The sequence below is a fragment of the Anguilla anguilla genome, chromosome 12, assembly GCF_013347855.1.
Source record: "Anguilla anguilla isolate fAngAng1 chromosome 12, fAngAng1.pri, whole genome shotgun sequence".
NCBI lineage: Eukaryota > Metazoa > Chordata > Actinopteri > Anguilliformes > Anguillidae > Anguilla > Anguilla anguilla.
The window spans coordinates 30273372-30293017 of record NC_049212.1 but is presented as its reverse complement, the minus strand read 5'-3'; the positions used below and the strand labels follow the sequence as shown (position 1 = coordinate 30293017).

Below are 19646 nucleotides of genomic sequence, written 5' to 3'. Positions count from 1 at the left end.
CGGGGCAGTTAGCCAGGGCTAGCAGAGAAACGCCGGGACGCACTCCTCCTAACCGAGGACAAAGAAGGGCGATATCTGTCTTTGTCTTTCTCATTCTTTCCCTTCTCTTTCACTTTCTACCACTCGTTTTACGCTGCTCAGATTGTCCCTCTCGGTTCTCCCCTTTTGTCTTTATTTGTGTTCTTTATTGACAGCTTTTATAAGTGCTTTTAAAATAAGTCTCTCGCTTTTAATCTCTCTCTCTCTCTCTCTCTCTTGCGCATGTGCAATCTCTCTCACTCTCATGCACACATTCCTGAAAATAATACCCAACAAAGCATAAGCATAACAAAGTAATGAATAACTAATAAAGTGCGGGACATGGCAACAACAACGTGGGTTCACATCAATAGCTAATCATGTATGGATTGATTACTTGACATATTCATTTCACATCTGGGTCTACATAATAATACAATTTTCTGATTTTATTTTGTTACATTTTGAACAGCTACATACGACTATGAGCCATGTTACAATGAGTACAATTTATATAAGGAAGCAAGTAACAATAGTTATATGCAAAACATTTCACAGCCAAATGCTTAACTGAAAGACCTTTCGATATATTCTAATTTATACTGCACAGTGTTTGTCATTAATATGTCCTCTTTCCGAACGAGGCCAAAACAGTGCACATTAAAACACAATCCAGCTGCCATTCCATACATTTGTCCCTCCCCAAGGAAAATAATAACAGGAAACTCTGTTTACAGTGACACGGAAGCCACACCAAAATGTGTCGATCACTGTATCGGGTGATCAATAGCACTATCGATTCTTTGGTTCCACCATATGCGTCGATTCTTCCCTGCTTTTGTCTTTCGGACGCAATCATTCTCTTTTATTGTTTGTTTGTGTCTTTGTCTTCATTGTTTTTCTCTCTTTTCAGCCCACTGCGCACTGTAGAGGTATAATAGCTTGACGGCCTCCCCCTTTCTTTCTCCCTCTTTCTCTCACTCTCTCTTTCCCCCTTCCCCGCCCTCTCCGCCTTCGCTCCCCTTGTCTGTAGTCTGACAGGTGTGTAATTGGATGATTAATGATCACCAGTTCCCCTCCTCCAGCTCCCCTCTCAGCCACATGCACACACAAACACACATACTCGCACTCACACACACACACACACACACACTCACACTCACACACTCACACACTAGCTCTCACACACACACTCGCACTCACATACACACACTTGCTTTGTCTCACACACACACACACACACACACCCGTCACACATTCACATACAAGTTCCTTCACAAAAGCGTATCCATACACACATGCATTATTTCAACACTGCATTATGCTACACTGCTACAGTACAGAAGTGGGCATTGCCACTACACACCACACACACACGCACATACCCACAAATACATAACAGCAAATACAAATGTATGTGCCTGCACGCTCACACGCAGCACATAGCAGGGAATGTCTGTGCACGCACCCCTGTATGCGTGCCTGCGCACACTCTCGCACGCTCAAACGCACACGCTAACCTTCTCCCCTACCCTGTTATACTACAGAGCGTCAGCGGTGATACTGGGTGACCCCGCCATAGTGTCACCACTCATCCGCTGAACCCCCCGCCTCTCCATCCACCCGCACGCACCGTTACCGTAGCGATACCGCTGGGCGCTAACGGTTTTAGCCTTCGTCGGCGGGGCCTGGCGGCGTTCGGCTCGCCGCGGCAGGGGCTGTTTACAGAGGGAGCGTTTGTCCTGTAGCGGACTGGAAGTGGTGTCAAACGGCGCTGACCCCCTCGAACCAGAGCGGCGGACTGACAAACAGATGGACGCGCGAACAGGAAAAGCATTTAAAGTGGAGGCTATCGCGGTGTCTCGGGTCGCCACCGAGGGTCAAAGAGCGTGGCCACTTCCTGTTGACCCCTGGCTGAACTCTGACCTCTTCTGCAGCCTGCATCCATCATAAGGGGAGGGAGCAAAGGGGAGGAGGGGGCGGGATTGGTCAGGCCAAATATGTTTGAATTCATGTTTGACATTCAATGAATAATTACCTTGGCTTGAATTTGAACTCTGGAAAGAGCGAGAGGGAGAGAGAGAAGCAGACAGGCAACAGATATGAGGACCGTAAGCGAGGAATGCTGAAGACAGGGGAGAGGAAGAGGGGAGGGACGAATGAAGTAAAAACACGAGCGAAAGAAAAAGCCAAGAAGAGAGACTCAGAAATGCACTGAGACGCTTAAAAGAAATTCAAACAGAACAAATGCAACCAAAAAATAAGAACAGTCGCCCATGCAAAAGCATACTAATAAACTAATGGATAGAAACACATGCCACACTCACTATGATTATCATCAAATGTATTTAGCGTTATAGTGAACAGCCATTTTTTTCAGCATTCACAATGTTATCTCCTTTTTTTCCCATGAGCTATACTGGCACCGTTACTGATCCCCCACCCACACCCATCCCCAACACAGATACACCTTTTCTGAAAGAAAGTTTACACAAGATTGAAAAAGAATGCTTTCTTTTTAATATTACCATCATAATTATAACCATTAACATCATCTTCAAATGTTTTTTTTTTTAAATCACAGAAATAAAATTAAACAAAAAGGCCATCATCCACTACTGAGTCTTTCAACTGTCCACCACACAGAGTCCTCCAAGCCTCCTTCAGTTCAGTCCTCCAAGCCACCTTCAGTTCAGTCCTCCAAGCCGCCTTCAGTTCAGTCCTCCAAGTCGCCTTTAGTTGAGTCCTCCATGCCATTCAGTTTAACACACACAAGCCGCGTCTGCCTCTCCAGCAGAGGGATCAGCGCTGTACCCCCGATTGGAATTCGGAGGTCCGGCTCGTCCCCGGTGTGGGAGTGTTGAGTGGGAAGTGCCGAGGTAAGCGTGGCTTTGGCCGGTGAGTGCGGCAGGCAGCTGTGAGCGGCAAGTACACGCATGTTTCCAGGGGAACGGTAGCCGTGTTGCTCTTGCGACGGCCGAGGCGTCAATCCGACGCAGGTGGTTAGAGGGCCTCTCCGAAGCGCGGGAAGGCGCGTCGGGATGGAGAGCGCGGGAACGCCACGCGCACGTTTTGCAGCAACGTCGCCTGGGCTCGCACCGCTTCAACTCAAAAATGACCAAAAAATAAAAGAATGAAAGACACGAACAAAGCAAACCCGTGAAACTTCAAAATGCACCGGCATTCACTCCGCACCATGAAACAACCGTGATTCATAATGCTGCTGCACAGATATATAGATATATATACAAAAATACATTAATAAAAGGAAATTTAATTAAATAATACGTGTGTGCATGGCATAGAGGTGAATGCTGTACAGGCAGGCTGATCCTCCGCTCGTCTTTGTTCTGTTTTACTGCACCCTGTGAATGCTGCTGCGGACCCTTATCAGTCTGCGGTACAGTGAGGGAAGACCAGGACCGAATGGAGCTGTGTACCAATCAGCAGACAGTTGCCATGGCAGCACTTCCAGGAAGAGCATCAAACTCCTCCCCCTTTCCCCCCTCACTTCCTCAATCTCACAGCCCCTCCTCCCTTTCTGTGGCAAATGGAAGACTGCTATTCCCAAGCCACCAGCGTTAAAACTCGGGTGGCTGATGGGGAATGCTCCTGTGGGGTGTCGGTAGGGCCCACTTAACAGTGCACAATTATTTCTCCTGTTGCTGGTGTTTCTGCTTTGCCTGTTGGGGGAAGAGCCTGATCAGAGTCGATTGCTGCAGTGTGTCTGCTGGGCTGCTCACAGAGGGGGCGCTGTGGGGGGAACTGCAGTGGCCATGTGAGACCAGGAGTGTCACAATGGGAGGGGGGCAGTCTTTATGGGTTGGGGGGAGTCGTTAGAAATGCTCAAGCTTGTGTTCAAGTCATAAGGAAGAACAGAGTGTGTTGGTGCATTTCGTTGGGCCGGGCTAGTGTTAGTGTTATGACGACTGACTCCTGGTTTGTTGGTATACAAGCTGTCCTGCTAAATTGTGTGTTTGTGTGTGTGTGTGTGTGTGTGTGCGCGTGTGTATAGCAGAGTCAGCGGGAGCATGTCTGTGAACTGTGGGACCCTGTCAGCCAATGTCCTCCATCCCAACTGGAGCCCCGCCCCCTTCCTGGTTAGTGGGCGTGTATGTCCAGGCCTTGCCCTATGAGCGGGTCCGATGGGTGGGGGTGGGGTGGCGGGTGCAGCAGCATGGCGGGATGGGGGGGTGGGTAGGGGTGCAGGGAGGGAGGTCCGTGGGGGTATCCCGGCTGGGGCAGGACAGCCCCGGGGTACTCTGAGGACAAAGCTGTCATTCCCTGAAGCCCTGCAGACAGAACCATGAGGAAAAAGCACTGTTTAAGCACACAGTACCGAAATACATCACTTAAACCTCATAAACACTTGCAATTCACACTCATGTCTGGGGTCAATGCTAACGAAATGTCAGATTACCACTGTGCCTTCATTTCAGAGTGTGTTATTTATGTCAAATCAATGTGTCTTAATTATCTATAATTAGTAATTATGTCATTGATCACAAGGAAAGATGGACCAGGACCAATTAATATTGCAAAAGCAATGAAGCTTTACCTTGTAATGGCATTTTTATTTGATCTGAGATGAATGACATGTTGGAGTATGACATATGACGGAGAGGGATGTTCTGATAAAAAAGCCCCCAGCTCTCTCTCTCTATCCCTCTCTCTCTCTCTATCCATCTCTCTCTCTCTCTCATGCTCTTTTTCATGACTGCAGGTTTCTTCCCTCCATATTTGCCATTCAAGTGATGGATGGCTGATCCACTATTCTCCCCACAGACGCTGATCTCGGATCAGTGCTATGCAGGTGAGCAGATCAGCAGGCCCCCCTGCATGCTCCTTACGAACTGATCTGGGATCAGTGTTGCCGAGGATAGCATGTCACCTGGCAGCAGTCTGGAATGCCAACTGTGACACATCAGACGGCAATTCTATCCACTCTCGCCCCAGAGGTGGAAAGTCCAGGGGTCACAAAGTAAAAGTCCTGCCACGTGTTTCTTTCACTGATTTCACTCATTAGTTCTACTGCTTGAAGAATTGTGCTAATTAGCAAATCCAGGTGACTGGAACAAAATACCGGGGAAGACTTTTACTTTCTGAACCGCCTGATTCTCCACCCCTGTCTCCCCCACTCATCCGTTTCTCCTCTTCCTCCCCGTCCTCTTGCTCACCTGCAGCCCTGATGCCCAGGTGGGGTTGTCCATCCAGGCCAAACCCTGCCATCGCCGCACCCTCCGGACTGTAGGGGGCGCCCTGACCTGAGACACACACAGACGGACCAGTTCAATTAGCACGCTTTCAGTCAGACGATCTGGGCACGTGTTTGTAACGGGGCTTTGTAAAGATCAACTGAGGAAGCTGATCAAGTGTTGAGATAGAGGGATGGTTAAAAATAGATGAGGTAAGTAAAGATAGGCCTGCAAATGAACACAGGAGAAAGAGAACAAATCTACCCCTGCAGAGGAAACTCTGAATAGATATAAAGCATGTCTAAAAAAAAATCCCCAGCATTTGAATAAGCCTATTTATGGATATTTGGAAGCCTTCTGGAGTAATTAACCTTTCCCTTTATTCTCACAAACAGTACTAGCTGATGTACATTAGGAGCCTAATGCATACCTGCTGAAACAAGAAGACACACCTTTTTACATTTAAATCCAGTTAGCAGATAAATAAGCATATCCTCCTGATACCCAGCAGAAAAAAGGTCAAGTATTTCAATTGTTTTGACATAATGCAAGTGTCTTGCAGTTAAAAATATTTTCAAAATATTATTCATTTTATTTATATTGCATGTCACATGTAGTGTAGATTTCAGTAAAGCAGAATATACAGTTCTTGAGATTAAGACCAGAGACCCGTGTCTCCTACAAGGGACAGAAATTAACTATCGGGTCTCAGGAGTATATAGGCAAAAAGCACAGCCCACAGGTCCGCACGATTGGACGGCTCTTACCTGAGCGATTCGATTGGTCTATCATAGGCTGGACGATTCTGCGTCTGGCGTTGATAAACCTGCAGGGCGGGGGGGACAGGAGACAGGCAGACGGGAGGGTGAAGCCGAAGGCCGAACTCAAGGAGACCAAGCCCCTTAAATTTTACGACCTTTTAGCCTATTACCTGCTCCTCATAAATCGCGGGCCCAACGGGCCCCGACATTGATCACGGAGTAATAATTGATTGTAGGGTATCGATTGTGTCGGGGCGGGCGGTGATTACAGATTGCATTATGGGCCGGCGCTGAGCGCCGGAGCGCTGCCTGAGGGGTAAACGGAGAGGGGCTCATTGATTATTGATGGACGAGTACTGACCAGTTGTTGACCTGCAGGATGGTGAGCCCGGTGTCCTGTGACAGCTGCTTCTTCTGCTCCTCGGAGGGGTACGGGTGCTGAGGGGGGACACACAGAACCGCGCTACGGTGACTAAGAGTATAAACAAAACAAAACAAAACATTCCCTGAGGAGATATATCCTGTTGGTGCTTGATATTTTTTAAGCGTACTTAAACTTGAATGTCTGATCAAGCACTAACCCTGGATCTAGTCATCCGAGGGTTGTAATGATCACTATGCTGGGGGCAGACAGCTGGGCTGGGCGTGTATATTGTCATACAGTGTTCCGAGTGTGAAAAAACCCTCAGGCTCAGTACACAGTCACAGTACACAGCATCAGTGACTGATTTGGTACTAGAGCCCAACCAATATGACAGATGACTGATATATAGGGCCAATATTTTTTAAGCATATCTGTGATGGTAATCAAGGACGACATGCGGCCAACATACAGGACCGAGATCCGATCTGCCAACCTCATCTGTCCCTACCCCACCTCTCATCGAATGCAAACTACAGCACAATTCGACACAATTCGAAAACAGACCCTGACCCGTCGAGACAGCCGCTCACAGAAGGCTGGACACACGGGCTGCTCGCGAGCCTGCAGTTTGGGAATACTGTTTCTTTCTCCAGGGGAACCAATGGTGCCAGTTTGAAACAGGCTTTGACAGCGGGCAGGTTCAGGGAGCAAAGTCACGTCAGTGCGGGTTCGTTTCGTTAATTTCAAGCATGTCACTCGATACGTATTGTGCAGAGTCCCCGTCACGAGGGGGGGGGGTTAACAGAATATCCAGCTGCACCCGAGGCTGACTGCTGCTCTTAAACTTTCACGCGCTATCACAGTAGCAGATTATAGGCAGAAAGAGAAACTGTTGTACCTCTGCTCATTTTCTCTCATTTACAACCTACAGCAAATGTGTCTAAATATAGAAACAGATAGTGTTACTCTTGTGGAAATTCTTTTTTTTTTTTGGCACAATAGGGAAAATCTAGGAGGGCAAGAGGAGCTGCCTGGCAGGTGCAAATCCAGAAAAGCTCAGCTTATTGTGGTACACTTTGCCACTAACTGACTGACAGTACTGGCCTTCAGTAACTGATTGATGTTGAACACGCTGATGCGCAGGTGACGCAAAGTTTCATGTAAAATTGGTACGAAGAACAGATCATTTTTCAATAAAAGTTTTTTGTTTCAAGAAAGAAGCCTTCTGAGTACCCCTGCGTCATCATATCAGTGCAAGATTGGTGTACAACCCACACAGGAAGGTCTACATTCAAAAATGTCCTATATTGGCTGCCGTACCAGTAAACGCTGAATTTTTCCCCTGTAAAATCTCACGTTAATCAGGAGCTCTACGCACACTGTACACACAGTCACTCAGTCTCACGGACTGACAGGGGCAAGACCGCTCAAAGACAGCTCAAGGAAAATAAGGAAAAGAATTGCACAGTCCCATGAACGGCATAAACGAGAGCGCGGGAGAAGCTCAGCTGAACTCCAGCGCGCTTTACGGACCCGAGAAGACTCATTATGCGCTAAAAGAGCTTCTCCGCCATTCTCTCCCGAGGAGATGAGGCAACACTGTGGGTAATTAAGGTCCTCACAGTCGTTAGCGCTGCTTCAATTAGCTCCTAATTATCTCACACTCGTTACTGCTACTACTACTGACTGTTCACTGGGGGGTTTTCTTGGGCTCCACTTTAACAACTCAATTTGATTAAATTCAGCTTTATTCAGTTTAATTTCATTCAATTCAAAGTTCTTCAATGGCGTCAATTAAAATTCTCCGTGTGTAGTACTACAGTATTGGACATTGTCATCGTCACACAATGCAAGAAATAAAACGTGATTCTTATCGATAATGACGGACATTTCATTCTCATTTCCCTTCTCACTCTCTGTCCTCTAGTCCTCCTGCTGACCATCACTCTGTCTCTCTCCTCTCCTCACCTGTCTATCACTCTTTCTCTCCTCTGTCTCTCTCTCCTCTCCTCACCTGTCTATCACTCTTTCTCTCCTCTGTCTCTCTCTCCTCTCCTCACCTGTCTATCACTCTTTCTCTCCTCTGTCTCTCTCTCCTCTCCTCACCTGTCTATCACTCTTTCTCTCCTCTGTCTCTCTCTCCTCTCCTCACCTGTCTATCACTCTTTCTCTCCTCTGTCTCTCTCTCCTCTCCTCACCTGTCTATCACTCTTTCTCTCCTCTGTCTCTCTCCTCTCCTCACCTGTCTATCACTCTTTCTCTCCTCTGTCTCTCTCCGCTCCTCACCTGTCTATCACTCTTTCTCTCCTCTGTCTCTCTCTCCTCTCCTCACCTGTCTATCACTCTTTCTCTCCTCTGTCTCTCTCTCATCTCCTCACCTGTCTATCACTCTTTCTCTCCTCTGTCTCTCTCTCCTCTCCTCCCCCCTCCCTCGGTAGTGCAGCCCATTCTCACCGACAGGTGCTGGAAGAGCCAGGCTCTCAAGATGTTGGTTGCCACTTTGGGGAAGATCCCCCTCTTTTTGTTGTTCCTCCTGTCCCGATCGTTCTCATCCTCCTCGCCCGTGCTGGGTGAAGCCACGCCCACGTCCATACCGTCCCCTGCAGGACAGACACACGGACGATGGATCAATACAAACAGGGCTGACAAGGGCTAGCAGAACTGCAGACAGCACACACAGATCTACAGGACTACGGACTGCTTGTACAGACAGCAAAAAGAACAGACAGTACACAGACAGTAGAGGTACAGACAGCAGTACAGACGCACAAACTATACACACACATGCTGATGCAGATATCAAAGGAAACTGATACTACATTTGGACATCTGTCAGTGCTAATTTTAGCTTCCTTCAGTGTATGAGTGTGTACATCTGTGTCTGTTATATACATATATGTGTGTGTGTGTGTGTGTGTGTCTGTGTGTGTCTGTGTGTGCATGCGTGCGTGTGTGTGCTTGCATGTGTGTGTGTGTGTTTGCATGCATGCATGTGTGTGCTTGCATGTGTGTGTGCGTGTCTGTGTGTGTGTGAGTGTTGCTTGTGTGTGTGTGATTGTGTGTGTGGTTGCATGTGTGTGTATGTGTGTGTGCATGTATGTGTGTTTGCGTGTGTGTGTGTCTATGTGTGTGTGTGTGTGTGCATGTATGCGTGTGCATGCGGGTGTGTGCGTGTGTGTGTGTGTGTCTATGTGTGTGTGCGTGCGTGTGTGTGTGTGTGTGTGTTGCTTGCGTGTGTCTATGTGTGTGTGCATGTATGTGTGTGCGTGTGTGTGTGTGTCTATGTGTGTGTGCGTGCGTGTGTGTGTCTATGTGTGTGTGTGTGTGTGTGTGTGTCGTACCAATGTCGCTGCAGTTGTCGATACAGTGTGAGGGCAGGCCACAGGAGGAGGGGCCAGGGGTACCTGAGGGGGTGGATACACAGTCCTCTGGGTCCTGCAGCCAGGAGGGGTTCTACAGGGAGGGAGGCACACTCAAACTCAAACTCAAACTATCACACCATCACAGAGGTAACCAAGCAACACCCTCAAACTAAAACCATCACACCATCACACAGGTAGCCAAGCAACACCCTCAAACTCAAACCATCACACCATGACACAAGTAACCAAGCAACATGCCAGGCCTACCTCGTACTATCAAATACAGTTACATTAATAAAAGTTTTATCTTTCTGCCGTGTGTCGGGGGGGACTGCGTATATGTTTAATATGCATGTGCATGTTTGTACAGTGGAGTCAGAGATCAATGAGATGCACTCTTCCAATATGGAATTGTAATATGGAATCACATTTGCCTAAATGTCTTCACAGCGAGGAGATTCTGAAACATTTAAGCTTTTTCTTAAAGAATAAATAAATCTTAAATGTACTGTTTTTTAAAGAGAAACCAGAACTCAATTGAAAACACAGTATTATCAATCATTCAGTGTTATGAAGATACACATTTTAATTTCTACTTTGACTGGCTTAAACAGTGTAGAGCTGAGTGATTGTATGAATAAACTTTATGAATAATAAACACAGCATTATAAAAAGGAATGCTCTCTAGTAAAGGAACCAAAATGGGGCAATGAACACATTTTATGGACTGTAAACTATGACCTTTCTCAGGGCTCAAACTGACGGGAGGTGGGGTTGAAGGAGGAATCCTCTTATTTTAGAAAATGTCCCTTTTGTTAATGCAGACCCATTAACTTTGTTTCCAAATAACAGGAAAATATGTCCTAAAACCAATTTGATTTCACTATTTTAAAAAAAGTCTGCGGCAGCAAATGATTGATTACCTTAAGAATCTAATCAAAAACAAAGCAACAAAATACCCCACCTACCACCTCGACTGACAACTCCACCCACCCTTTCTTAATGTGGTGACGTGTCACTTACCTGGTCTGACAGACTGGTGCAGGAGCCAGTGAAATCCTCCATGTCGGACTTGGACCCGCCCTCCCGGTCATCCAGCACCAGGTCTGTGGGCATCTTGCCTTTCAGGCAGGTAATGTAGCGGTGGCAGAAGTTGTCACACAGGTCGTGTACCTGAGGGGGCGGAGTCAGAAGGAGGAGAGACGTTATTGGCGCCCCCCCGTGGATGCCCCCTTGTTGGGAACGTTTGTGCTCCTCCTGATCATTGTTGGTGAGGACAGTGCAGAGACAGTTGCAGGGTGAAAAGGGCAGGTGTGGGCATAGTGACAGGGTGAAAAGGGCAGGCGTGTATACCTTCTCCAGCTCCAGCAGGTGGAAACGCAGTACCTGGATGGCCTGGATCATCTGATTGGGTCACAAAAAAGAGAATATGAGGTAACCAAAGTAGGCAGCCAGGAAAATATAAATCATATTGTGTGTGTGTGTGTGTGAGTGAGTGCATGCTGTGTGTTTGTTTATGTGTGTAGGTGTTGTACAGTATGTACTCACAGTGTACGCCTGTGCGTGTTTGCAAGTGTTTGTGTGTGAGTGTGTGCGTACGCATGTATGTGTGCGTGCTTTACCAGGTTGTCCAGTTCTGGGTTTGTGGAAAAAATGGGTTTCTCTGATCGGATCTGAAAGACAGGGAGATTGGCGGTTATGGCGGCTGCAGCAGGAGCTGGCGATGCAGCACAACGCAGCAGCAGCGTCTGCTCTGCGCTGTTCCACTGCTGCAACAGCACCCTCACTCACCTGCTTGGCAAACACAGCGATGTCGTCATTGAAGGAGTCCGAGGAGCAGACGTCGCTGTGATTGGACATCCCGGGGTGGTGGGGCGGGGCTGAGGACAGGGCGGTGGAGTCCCGGGGGGAGCAGGTGGCCAGCTCACACTTCTCAAACACCAGAGCGAGAAGGGGGAACAGAGGGTGGCTGTGGAACGGACACACACACTCTGAGCATACGTAGTGCAAAACACATAAACACATACATGCACACAAGCACGCACACACATGCACGCACATACTTTGTGCATATAATGAACAAAAACACAGAAACACACATGAACACAAACACACACACACATACCCAGACAAACATGTTCATGGTATATGCACACGTGTGTTGTACACTGCACTTACTATGTGCATTTTGTTCAGTGTATGCTCTGTGTGTGTGCGCGTGTGCGTGCATGTGTGTCTGTGTGCATGTGTATGCGCGCACGTGTGTGTGTGTGTGTGTGTGTGTGTATTCGTGCGTGGGTGTGTGTCTGTGTGTGTATGTGTGTGTGCGCGTGTGTTTGTGTATGTGTGTGTGTGTGTGCATGCATGTGTGTGTGTGTCTGTGTGCGTGTTTGCATGCACACAACACAATATGGACATGTGCAGTAGGTGCAGCGATAGGAAGCAGTGCTGAAGCTGGCAGTGCTCACCCGTAGATCTGATCACGGTGGTGTTTGAGGGAGTCTGTGAGGGGGTGGCCGTAGTGGGGGGGTGGCAGGGACCTCATAGCCTGTACGTCCCTGTACCCCCCCATAGGGATGCCTTCTCCCTCCGGCCCTGAGTAGTGCACCTGGTCCTCATACTGAGGGAAGAGAGAGAGAAAGAGAGACAGAGAGAGAAAAATTAAAAGCGAGGTTATACTCATATAAAGAAAGAAGCACTGTGCTAAGGTAGAAAATTCTGGATTAAGTTTTGTTTGGGTAATATCACCATTTTCTGAACTGAACGAAGCACTTTTCTGTTTTGTTTACCAACCCAAAATGTCTCGTCATCTCAACGGCGTGCTATCGTACGGAATTAGTCTGAAAGGAGGGATGGAGTGAGGCAGGAATGAGGAAATGGAGATATGGAAGTCTGAGAGAGAGCGCGCTGAGCGCAGGAGTGCGGACAGAAAGAAGGAAGGGTAGGAGCATGTGCGGAGGAGTGCTGTTTGTGTTGGTGAAGTCCGGAGCTGCCGCTAATCGTCTCTCCTCCTTGTTCATTAGGGCATTAGGGCCCCTTTGATGTTCTTGCATGCACTGCCTCATGGCAGACGAAAGCCACAATGGGACACACACACACACACACACACACACTAACATGCGTACACACACACACACACACATGTGCACACACACACACACTCACATGCGCACACACACACGTGTGCACACGCACACATACACACGCGCGCACACACAACACACGAACATACACACACTACATATGCACACACATGCGTACATGTGCAAACACACACGCACACACCCACATATACACAACATGCATGCACACACACACAGCACAGAGACAGACACACAGTCTGTGTACGGTAATGAGCTCTAAACTCACACACATCCTCTTCACTCCTTAATTTACTCACACACTATACAAACACACAGCACGCAAACACTCATACTTGCAGCCTTAAAATAAATAGTATTATAGTCGTCACCTGAGACATTTTTTTCTGGCACTCTCAGATATTCCTTTGAATTATGACATGCCCTCCAGTACAGACACACGCAGAACATTGCTTAATCACACTAGTAAACACGTAGCAAGAATTCACCACCCGCACTAGAACTAGTGGTAAACCTAGTAGTAATTCCAGCGGCAGGCTATAGAAATGTGAGCCTCTGTTGTTGCCCTGTGATCACCGAATCCACCTGCGTGCAGTGTTTAGGCACAGTACTTTTAGAAGTAATTGCTACGAACACGGCGTATCAGTCCGTCTCTACATAGCGGTATCCACTTACAACGTGCACGTCGCCGCTATTCGTCGCCTTGTCAAAGCACCGAAACGGAGTTCTCCAGTTCATTCTGACTTTTCAAGGCTCGTGAGACAGAGAAAACTACCACACATGTGCAAAACACGTTACACGGTAATAATAGTAAGACGGCATGAAAACATAAACATCATCAATAATAATAATAACAATAATAATAATAATAATAATAATAGATCGTTGATAAAACATTGAAAAAACAAACTAGCCTAACTTGTACTTGAAATTTAAAGCTTGTTTAATTATAAATAATTATCTGGACGAGAAATAATCAGATGGTGCAACGATACTTATTGCAACTAATAAGTGGGGAGACAGTTTACTAACTTAATGAAATTTATTTTCACATAGTTTGGTAATGTACGGTGCATTAACGACATAATTTTTTCGCAGTGAACGCTCACAGTATACACCGAAATTTTCGGAACAGCCACCCCATACAAACAGTTTACAAATAGTTCGCAGTAACAGTATGCTGTTCTTATGACAAGTGGAAATGGTGTCCCTGGGTAACATAGGAAAATCTATTCTTTTAAACTATTATTTTCATAAGAATTAGAAGGCACTGGGGTTCTAATTTTTTTATGACAAGTAAATAAGTCATACAATAGCCTTCAGGGTTAAAATTTTGAATTATATAGCCTAGGGCTTTATTTAATCTTTACTTAAATTTTAGATGTAAATACAACTAATTTTAACTTCAACACTCTCTCCGACCCTTCGCATATTCCATCCTCAAGGTAGTAGTCTACTGAAAATATTGATTAATTTCGAAAGTAATTAAAAAGTTGTCAGATCTTTTGTAAATGTGTGCGAAGCGATGAAGCGCGAAGTGGAGCAAAATAAATCCACTTTATTTTTCCTTTAAATGTGAGCTTGCGATGTAAGATCATACCAAATTCGCAGATAGAAACTGTAACCCGATGAAACTGACACTTTACATTTTTAAATGCAGTCACAATGGCAACCCTGGTGCGGTTTCGATGTGTTTCACATTTTAGAAAACTATATTTGTTTTCTGCACGCGCACGCGACATCAAACTAAAGAGCTTTATTTTTCCTCTTTTAACGTTTTCATTAAGCAGTTTCCAGTTTAAGATGCTTTTGGATTGCATCCATAAGAATAAAAACTGCTTGTCATGGGCTATTTTCTTAAGCCTGCCCATGGAGAATCGCAATCACATAGTTAGTTGTGCATGTCTGCTAATAAACCATACTTAAAGTTCAGTGTAACTATATCACATCCATTAAGATCTTTTTTAAAATGCAAACTATTGTCTGCCTTTAGTGAGATAGCCTCAATTAAAAGACATGAATTGACAAAACCGTTAGAGGCCTCTGCTTTTAAACCATTTTTAAAGACTTAGGCCTGTATTCTGTTCTTACCTTTTATTTACAAGTAAACCCAACTAATACACTTTTTCTTCACAAACTTAGTTTTGGTGAGTCAGTTTTAGTAATTGCTGAACTTGCCTGATTGTGTTTGTGGGGGAAAATGCTTTTAATTGTTAGTTTAAGTAAAAGATGACTGTTGACTGAATCCAAGCCTTTGTGTAGCAGACTACGTATGCTAAATATTCCCAAATTTGTTTTCTCAAATACGCCTAATTTAATGGATTAATAAATGTTTCAGTTTCTCCACGGTCCAGGTTCAAGATCTGTAGGTATGCGCACTGCAGGTTTTCAGTGAGAAATTGTGGCTGATAAGTTAATTTTACTCTGATAGCGCACAGTAAAATGCCCAGTGCGGTAATTCAACTCACAGAGTAGCCTACTTAAATCCAATAGGGATCATATGTACTCCATAAGAGTGGATTTAACACAGAAGATTTTGCCGTGCAGCTATATTCATATCTCACTTGAAATCAAATTAAATAAACTCTGCCGGAGTTAGAACATTTTCGGGGCACTCATGCGAACAAATTAAATTACGGAAAAAAATTGATCAGTATTTTAGATAATTGATTTATTTATTTATTTAACAGGGACGGTACACGTTGTTATCCGATAAATGTCTATAAATGAACTTAATATGAAAAGAGATAACATTGTGCATTTATAATGTAGGCTACAGTCAAAGTTACACTAATAACCTTTAATAAAATGAGTCAACACCTAAAGTTCGTAGGTTTTCCCTGCACTAAAATGCAAATCTCAGAACCATTAAAACGTCCAAATTTAGTTGTCTGTAATAAATTATAAGGTTATTGTCTAACTTTGTTTTTACTTGATGAGAAATGTGTTAGTGGTCACTAATATATGGATACAAGATGGGTTTTAAGATGGATACAATATTAAAGTTTGTTCATGTGAGAGGAAGAATGAGAGAGATGTCTAATACGATTTGTAATATGAAGATATGTATGACGAGAATTATCCAAAAGCCCACGCGGCAAGAGGCCGCAGTTCGATGAAGTCTAGCACCGCGCTCAGCTCCAGTCACCGACCCAATGTAGCAAAAAAGTTGACCTACTTACCGACTTGTCTGCCTCTCCCTCCATCTCCCCTTTCTTTACCCCTGTCAGGTCACAGTATTCCTCCAGTTTAACTATTACTTCCACTCCCCATCTCTACTTTTTATTTGATTGCATCGCATCTATGCCATTTGGGAAAGATTTGCACACACAAAAAAAAGCCGAATAGTTATTTCCTATCATTGTATTTCCCGTTTCACAGTTACGTCGGACACACAAAACCGATCCCAAAGTGTGACGGCTTGTCGCTTTCACACCAATAGGCTATAGCCAGGTAATAGTCCGCTTATCCAGAGTTTATTGCTTTAAATAATTTTAGTAGCTTCGTGTATGACATTACAGAAAATAACAGATACATGCCTTAGATCAGCCAAAACAAGGAGCCGGTAATAGTATTACATTAACTGCAGCAATTGGCCAAAGCAATACTGTACAAGAATCCAAATTAGACACATTTAGCCTAGTTTAATCAAAGATCAAAGGGACTGCTATTATTACGTTGGTTATTAGCATGTTATTATATAGCCTACAATTATTGCTCAGATGTCAAATTAAAGGTAAGTTAGGTGATACATTTAGAGAATAATGGATTGTGTTATTACTTCCTCTACAACCTGCTACCGCTTGATACAAACTCAAAGCCAGATTGCTCCCTTCATTGGCCGGGCACAATCTACGGAGCGACTCGCTAGCCAAGGAGGAGAGAGGGCAGGAAGACGGGGCAACGAGAGTCAGGGTTGTTATGTCGAAGGGCAGAAGTCGCACGAAATATAGAGAAAGAAACCACGGCGACAGAAATGAGCCTACGCAAATTATTAAAAGAGTAAATGATATTGAGGTTTCAAAAGGCAATTGTGATGATAATAATAATAAGTCTTAAGAAAGTGAGTGTTCTAAAACGAGCAGCAACCATGAACAGCAGACCTACCCTTTTATCCATGCGACACGGAAGCCAATCCTGTACCAGGGAGGACGAGATAGCGGCTTTCCAGTTGAGGCTTTCTGCCAGCCGAATCCGGATAACTAATCCAACTAATTCGAATGATATGGTCCTTCTTAGCCTACTGTAACGCCGGTTAAATAAATAACAGGTGCTCCAAATCTTACTGCCTATTAATGAGACGTATCCTTTGGTTCACTGTATTAGGCTATAGGTTAACAATTTCGCTTAAAATAAATAAGAGTGATACATATTTTGTCTATCGTCTATATAATGGTTACGCTTATAAAACAGCCACTTAAAGAGAGTAAATGAAGCGGTCGCAATTTATAGTTTTTGATCGCCAGTTATAATAATATAAACATAAAATCGCCTGGTTCAGGCATGTGAAAGATTGTGCGTATATTGTAAAATAAAATATTTTGAATTGATTAGATTCCAGATAAAGGGGTGTATCCACAGACTCCCCTATCCAACGTAGTTCGAGTTCCGTGTCAGGCCGTGCCCCGACAATCCTGCACGGGCTGCGGTGTTGGTTCTGCAAGCGCGCTGGATTGCACGGTGTGTCTGGAGGTTCGGCGACCAGGCAGGATGTGAAGTGCGGAAAAATAGCGTGCTTTTTGGCCGCTCCCGCTGTCCATCAACTGAGGCGAATGGCTGGAATCTGTCACTACGAAATGAGCGATGAAGCCTTAAATCAGCGCAGGGATGGATGGAGCGATGGAGGTTGGGAGTTGTTTGGGGGGTCAAAACACGGTGGGGTCTCTCACCCCCCACCCTCTTTCTCTCTCATACACGCATTACAATCGCGCTCTCTTATTTTCGTGCAACGGCGCACACTTCGGCTTACACACATGCATAGGCTACAGACTCCCCCTTTCGTTTGAAAGAACTAAAACTGGATTCATTATGCGGACTGTTTCCAAAACACTCAGAAATTCCCACATAACCAGCCTTTCTTTGATACCTCCGCTGTATCCCGGGGGTCGGGCTATAGCAGGCTTTATTAAAGGTTGCCGCTGCAAATTGCACTCTCGATACAGGTCTTGTTTTCATTTTTCTGTCTCGACAGCCACGCGTCACTCAGTCACTTCAGAACCAGTTCGATCTGTGGGGCTTTTGTTACCAGTCAGTCCCGATCTTTGTTCTTGAAAAGCGCAAACTTAAGTTCCCATAGGCGAGCTTAGTGGCATTCCCTCAAGCTATAGCTACTGTTTGTAGTAAGCCACATACATGTATAATTTGTTTACCGAATAAGCAATACATGCTTATAGTATTACGCTACTTTACGTCTTATTGCCAGTATTGGAACACGGCAAGATTTTGCTGTTTTGTTTTGAAACGACGAATACAAAATAGCTAGGCTTATGTTGGCTTCGGCATTAGGCTATATCCACCCTGAATGCATCAGGACTAGAACACGAAATAACATTGTTATTTTTGCATTTACTTTCATAATTAGACTACATCTACCCCTCTTCCATACATTCTTAACCATGGGGAATGCAAAAATGGGCTGATCCGTAACCGTGAAGTTTGGTCGATAAAGGGAAACCTAAGAAACTCAGTCTTTCTTTGTCCCAAAAAACTCTCAGGAGGGCGAGAGGGCCTACCTTTTCTTATGTTGTAAATTACACTTAAGGAACATCATAATTATTCAAAACGTTCTCCTTATCCCCCACCCATTGTGAGCTATCACCGGGAGGGCAGAACTTCAATCGCCAGCGTGCAGGCGAGCATACTGGGCCGGAGCTGGGGGCGCGGCGGGCGGCAGGCAGAGTGACAGAAGCGCAGCGAGCGAAGGCTGTAACAACAACTGAACTACGGCCTTTCAACACCGCAGGAGGGTCACTGCTAATAGGCGCGATAATGGCTAAAGAAAGCTCCAAGAGAGGACTGGTGTTACCTTAATGAAAGTTATGGATGTTTTTGTATACATTCCTTAATGTGCCATTTTCAGTTGTGCAGCAGGTTGAATATTAACTAGTCTGAAATGAATATCCTGTGTAGGCTACTCAAGATATTTCAAGGGGGATTCTTAAATGCAGCCACAGTCCAGCTCTCCCTGTGTTGTTTTAGATCGCATACGGACCGGTATGTGCCTATTTCTAGCGCATTCCGGTCCATGTTACTAGTAGATGGGGAGTGAGTCGCAGGGTGTTTGCGGGTCAGCTGGCCTTCGTTTGTTTATGGTCTGTTATTGTTCGGCAGTTGGTATTGCGTGCGGTTTTTGTGTGTGTGCACGTGTCGATGAATGTGCGTGTGTGCCTGCTTGAAGGGTCAGTGTCAAGGTGGCCGCCCTTCAAAGTGAAAGGCGACTGCAGGCCATGCCCTAGGCTACAGTAAGAGGGGAGGAGAGAGGGGAAACGGGCTGTTTGTGACTGGAAAGGGAGATGAATGATAAAAAAGGAGGGAGTGTGTTTGGGGCTGGGGGGGGGGGGGGGGGGGGCTTGGGTGGAGTGATTGAAACATTTTTGCATCTTCTCGCTCCCTCTTTCTTTTTCCATTAATCTCCATTTGCCTGTGTTTTTCAATCAACTGTAATCGCAATGAAGCCCGCATTTTGTGTCTGAACATAAAATTTTAGTCACCATAAAAAGTCCCTTAGCAGTTCTAGTTTATTGGGCCATTAGTGTGATGTTGTCTTTTTTCAGCTGTTTTCAGAATGGGCTGTCCTAAAAGGCACAGTAGAAAGGGGGATATCATCGATTGTTTTTACAACTCTT

General features: G+C 45.4%; 1 protein-coding gene across 4 annotated transcripts; it reads right to left on the bottom strand.

Annotated features, from left to right (window-relative positions):
- Positions 1-2515: 2515 nt before the first annotated feature.
- Positions 2516-18610, bottom strand: meis3 (myeloid ecotropic viral integration site 3). 4 transcript variants are annotated; one of them, XM_035386250.1, is made up of 13 exons: positions 16583-16885; positions 15984-16102; positions 12169-12320; positions 11492-11669; positions 11323-11373; positions 11054-11104; positions 10724-10873; positions 9680-9791; positions 8793-8938; positions 6336-6412; positions 5981-6039; positions 5196-5282; positions 2516-4310 (listed from the first exon to the last, which is right to left on the bottom strand). In XM_035386250.1, the coding sequence occupies exons 2-13, from the start codon at positions 16005-16007 to the stop codon at positions 4120-4122; spliced, it is 1278 nt and encodes a 425-aa protein (XP_035242141.1). In that variant the 5' UTR covers positions 16008-16102; positions 16583-16885; the 3' UTR covers positions 2516-4119. The 4 variants fall into 4 exon arrangements, with proteins under 4 accessions (XP_035242141.1, XP_035242144.1, XP_035242142.1 ...); XM_035386253.1 differs by lacking the exons at positions 15984-16102; positions 16583-16885 and adding an exon at positions 18534-18610; XM_035386251.1 differs by lacking the exons at positions 15984-16102; positions 16583-16885 and adding an exon at positions 16909-17958.
- Positions 18611-19646: the final 1036 nt, after the last annotated feature.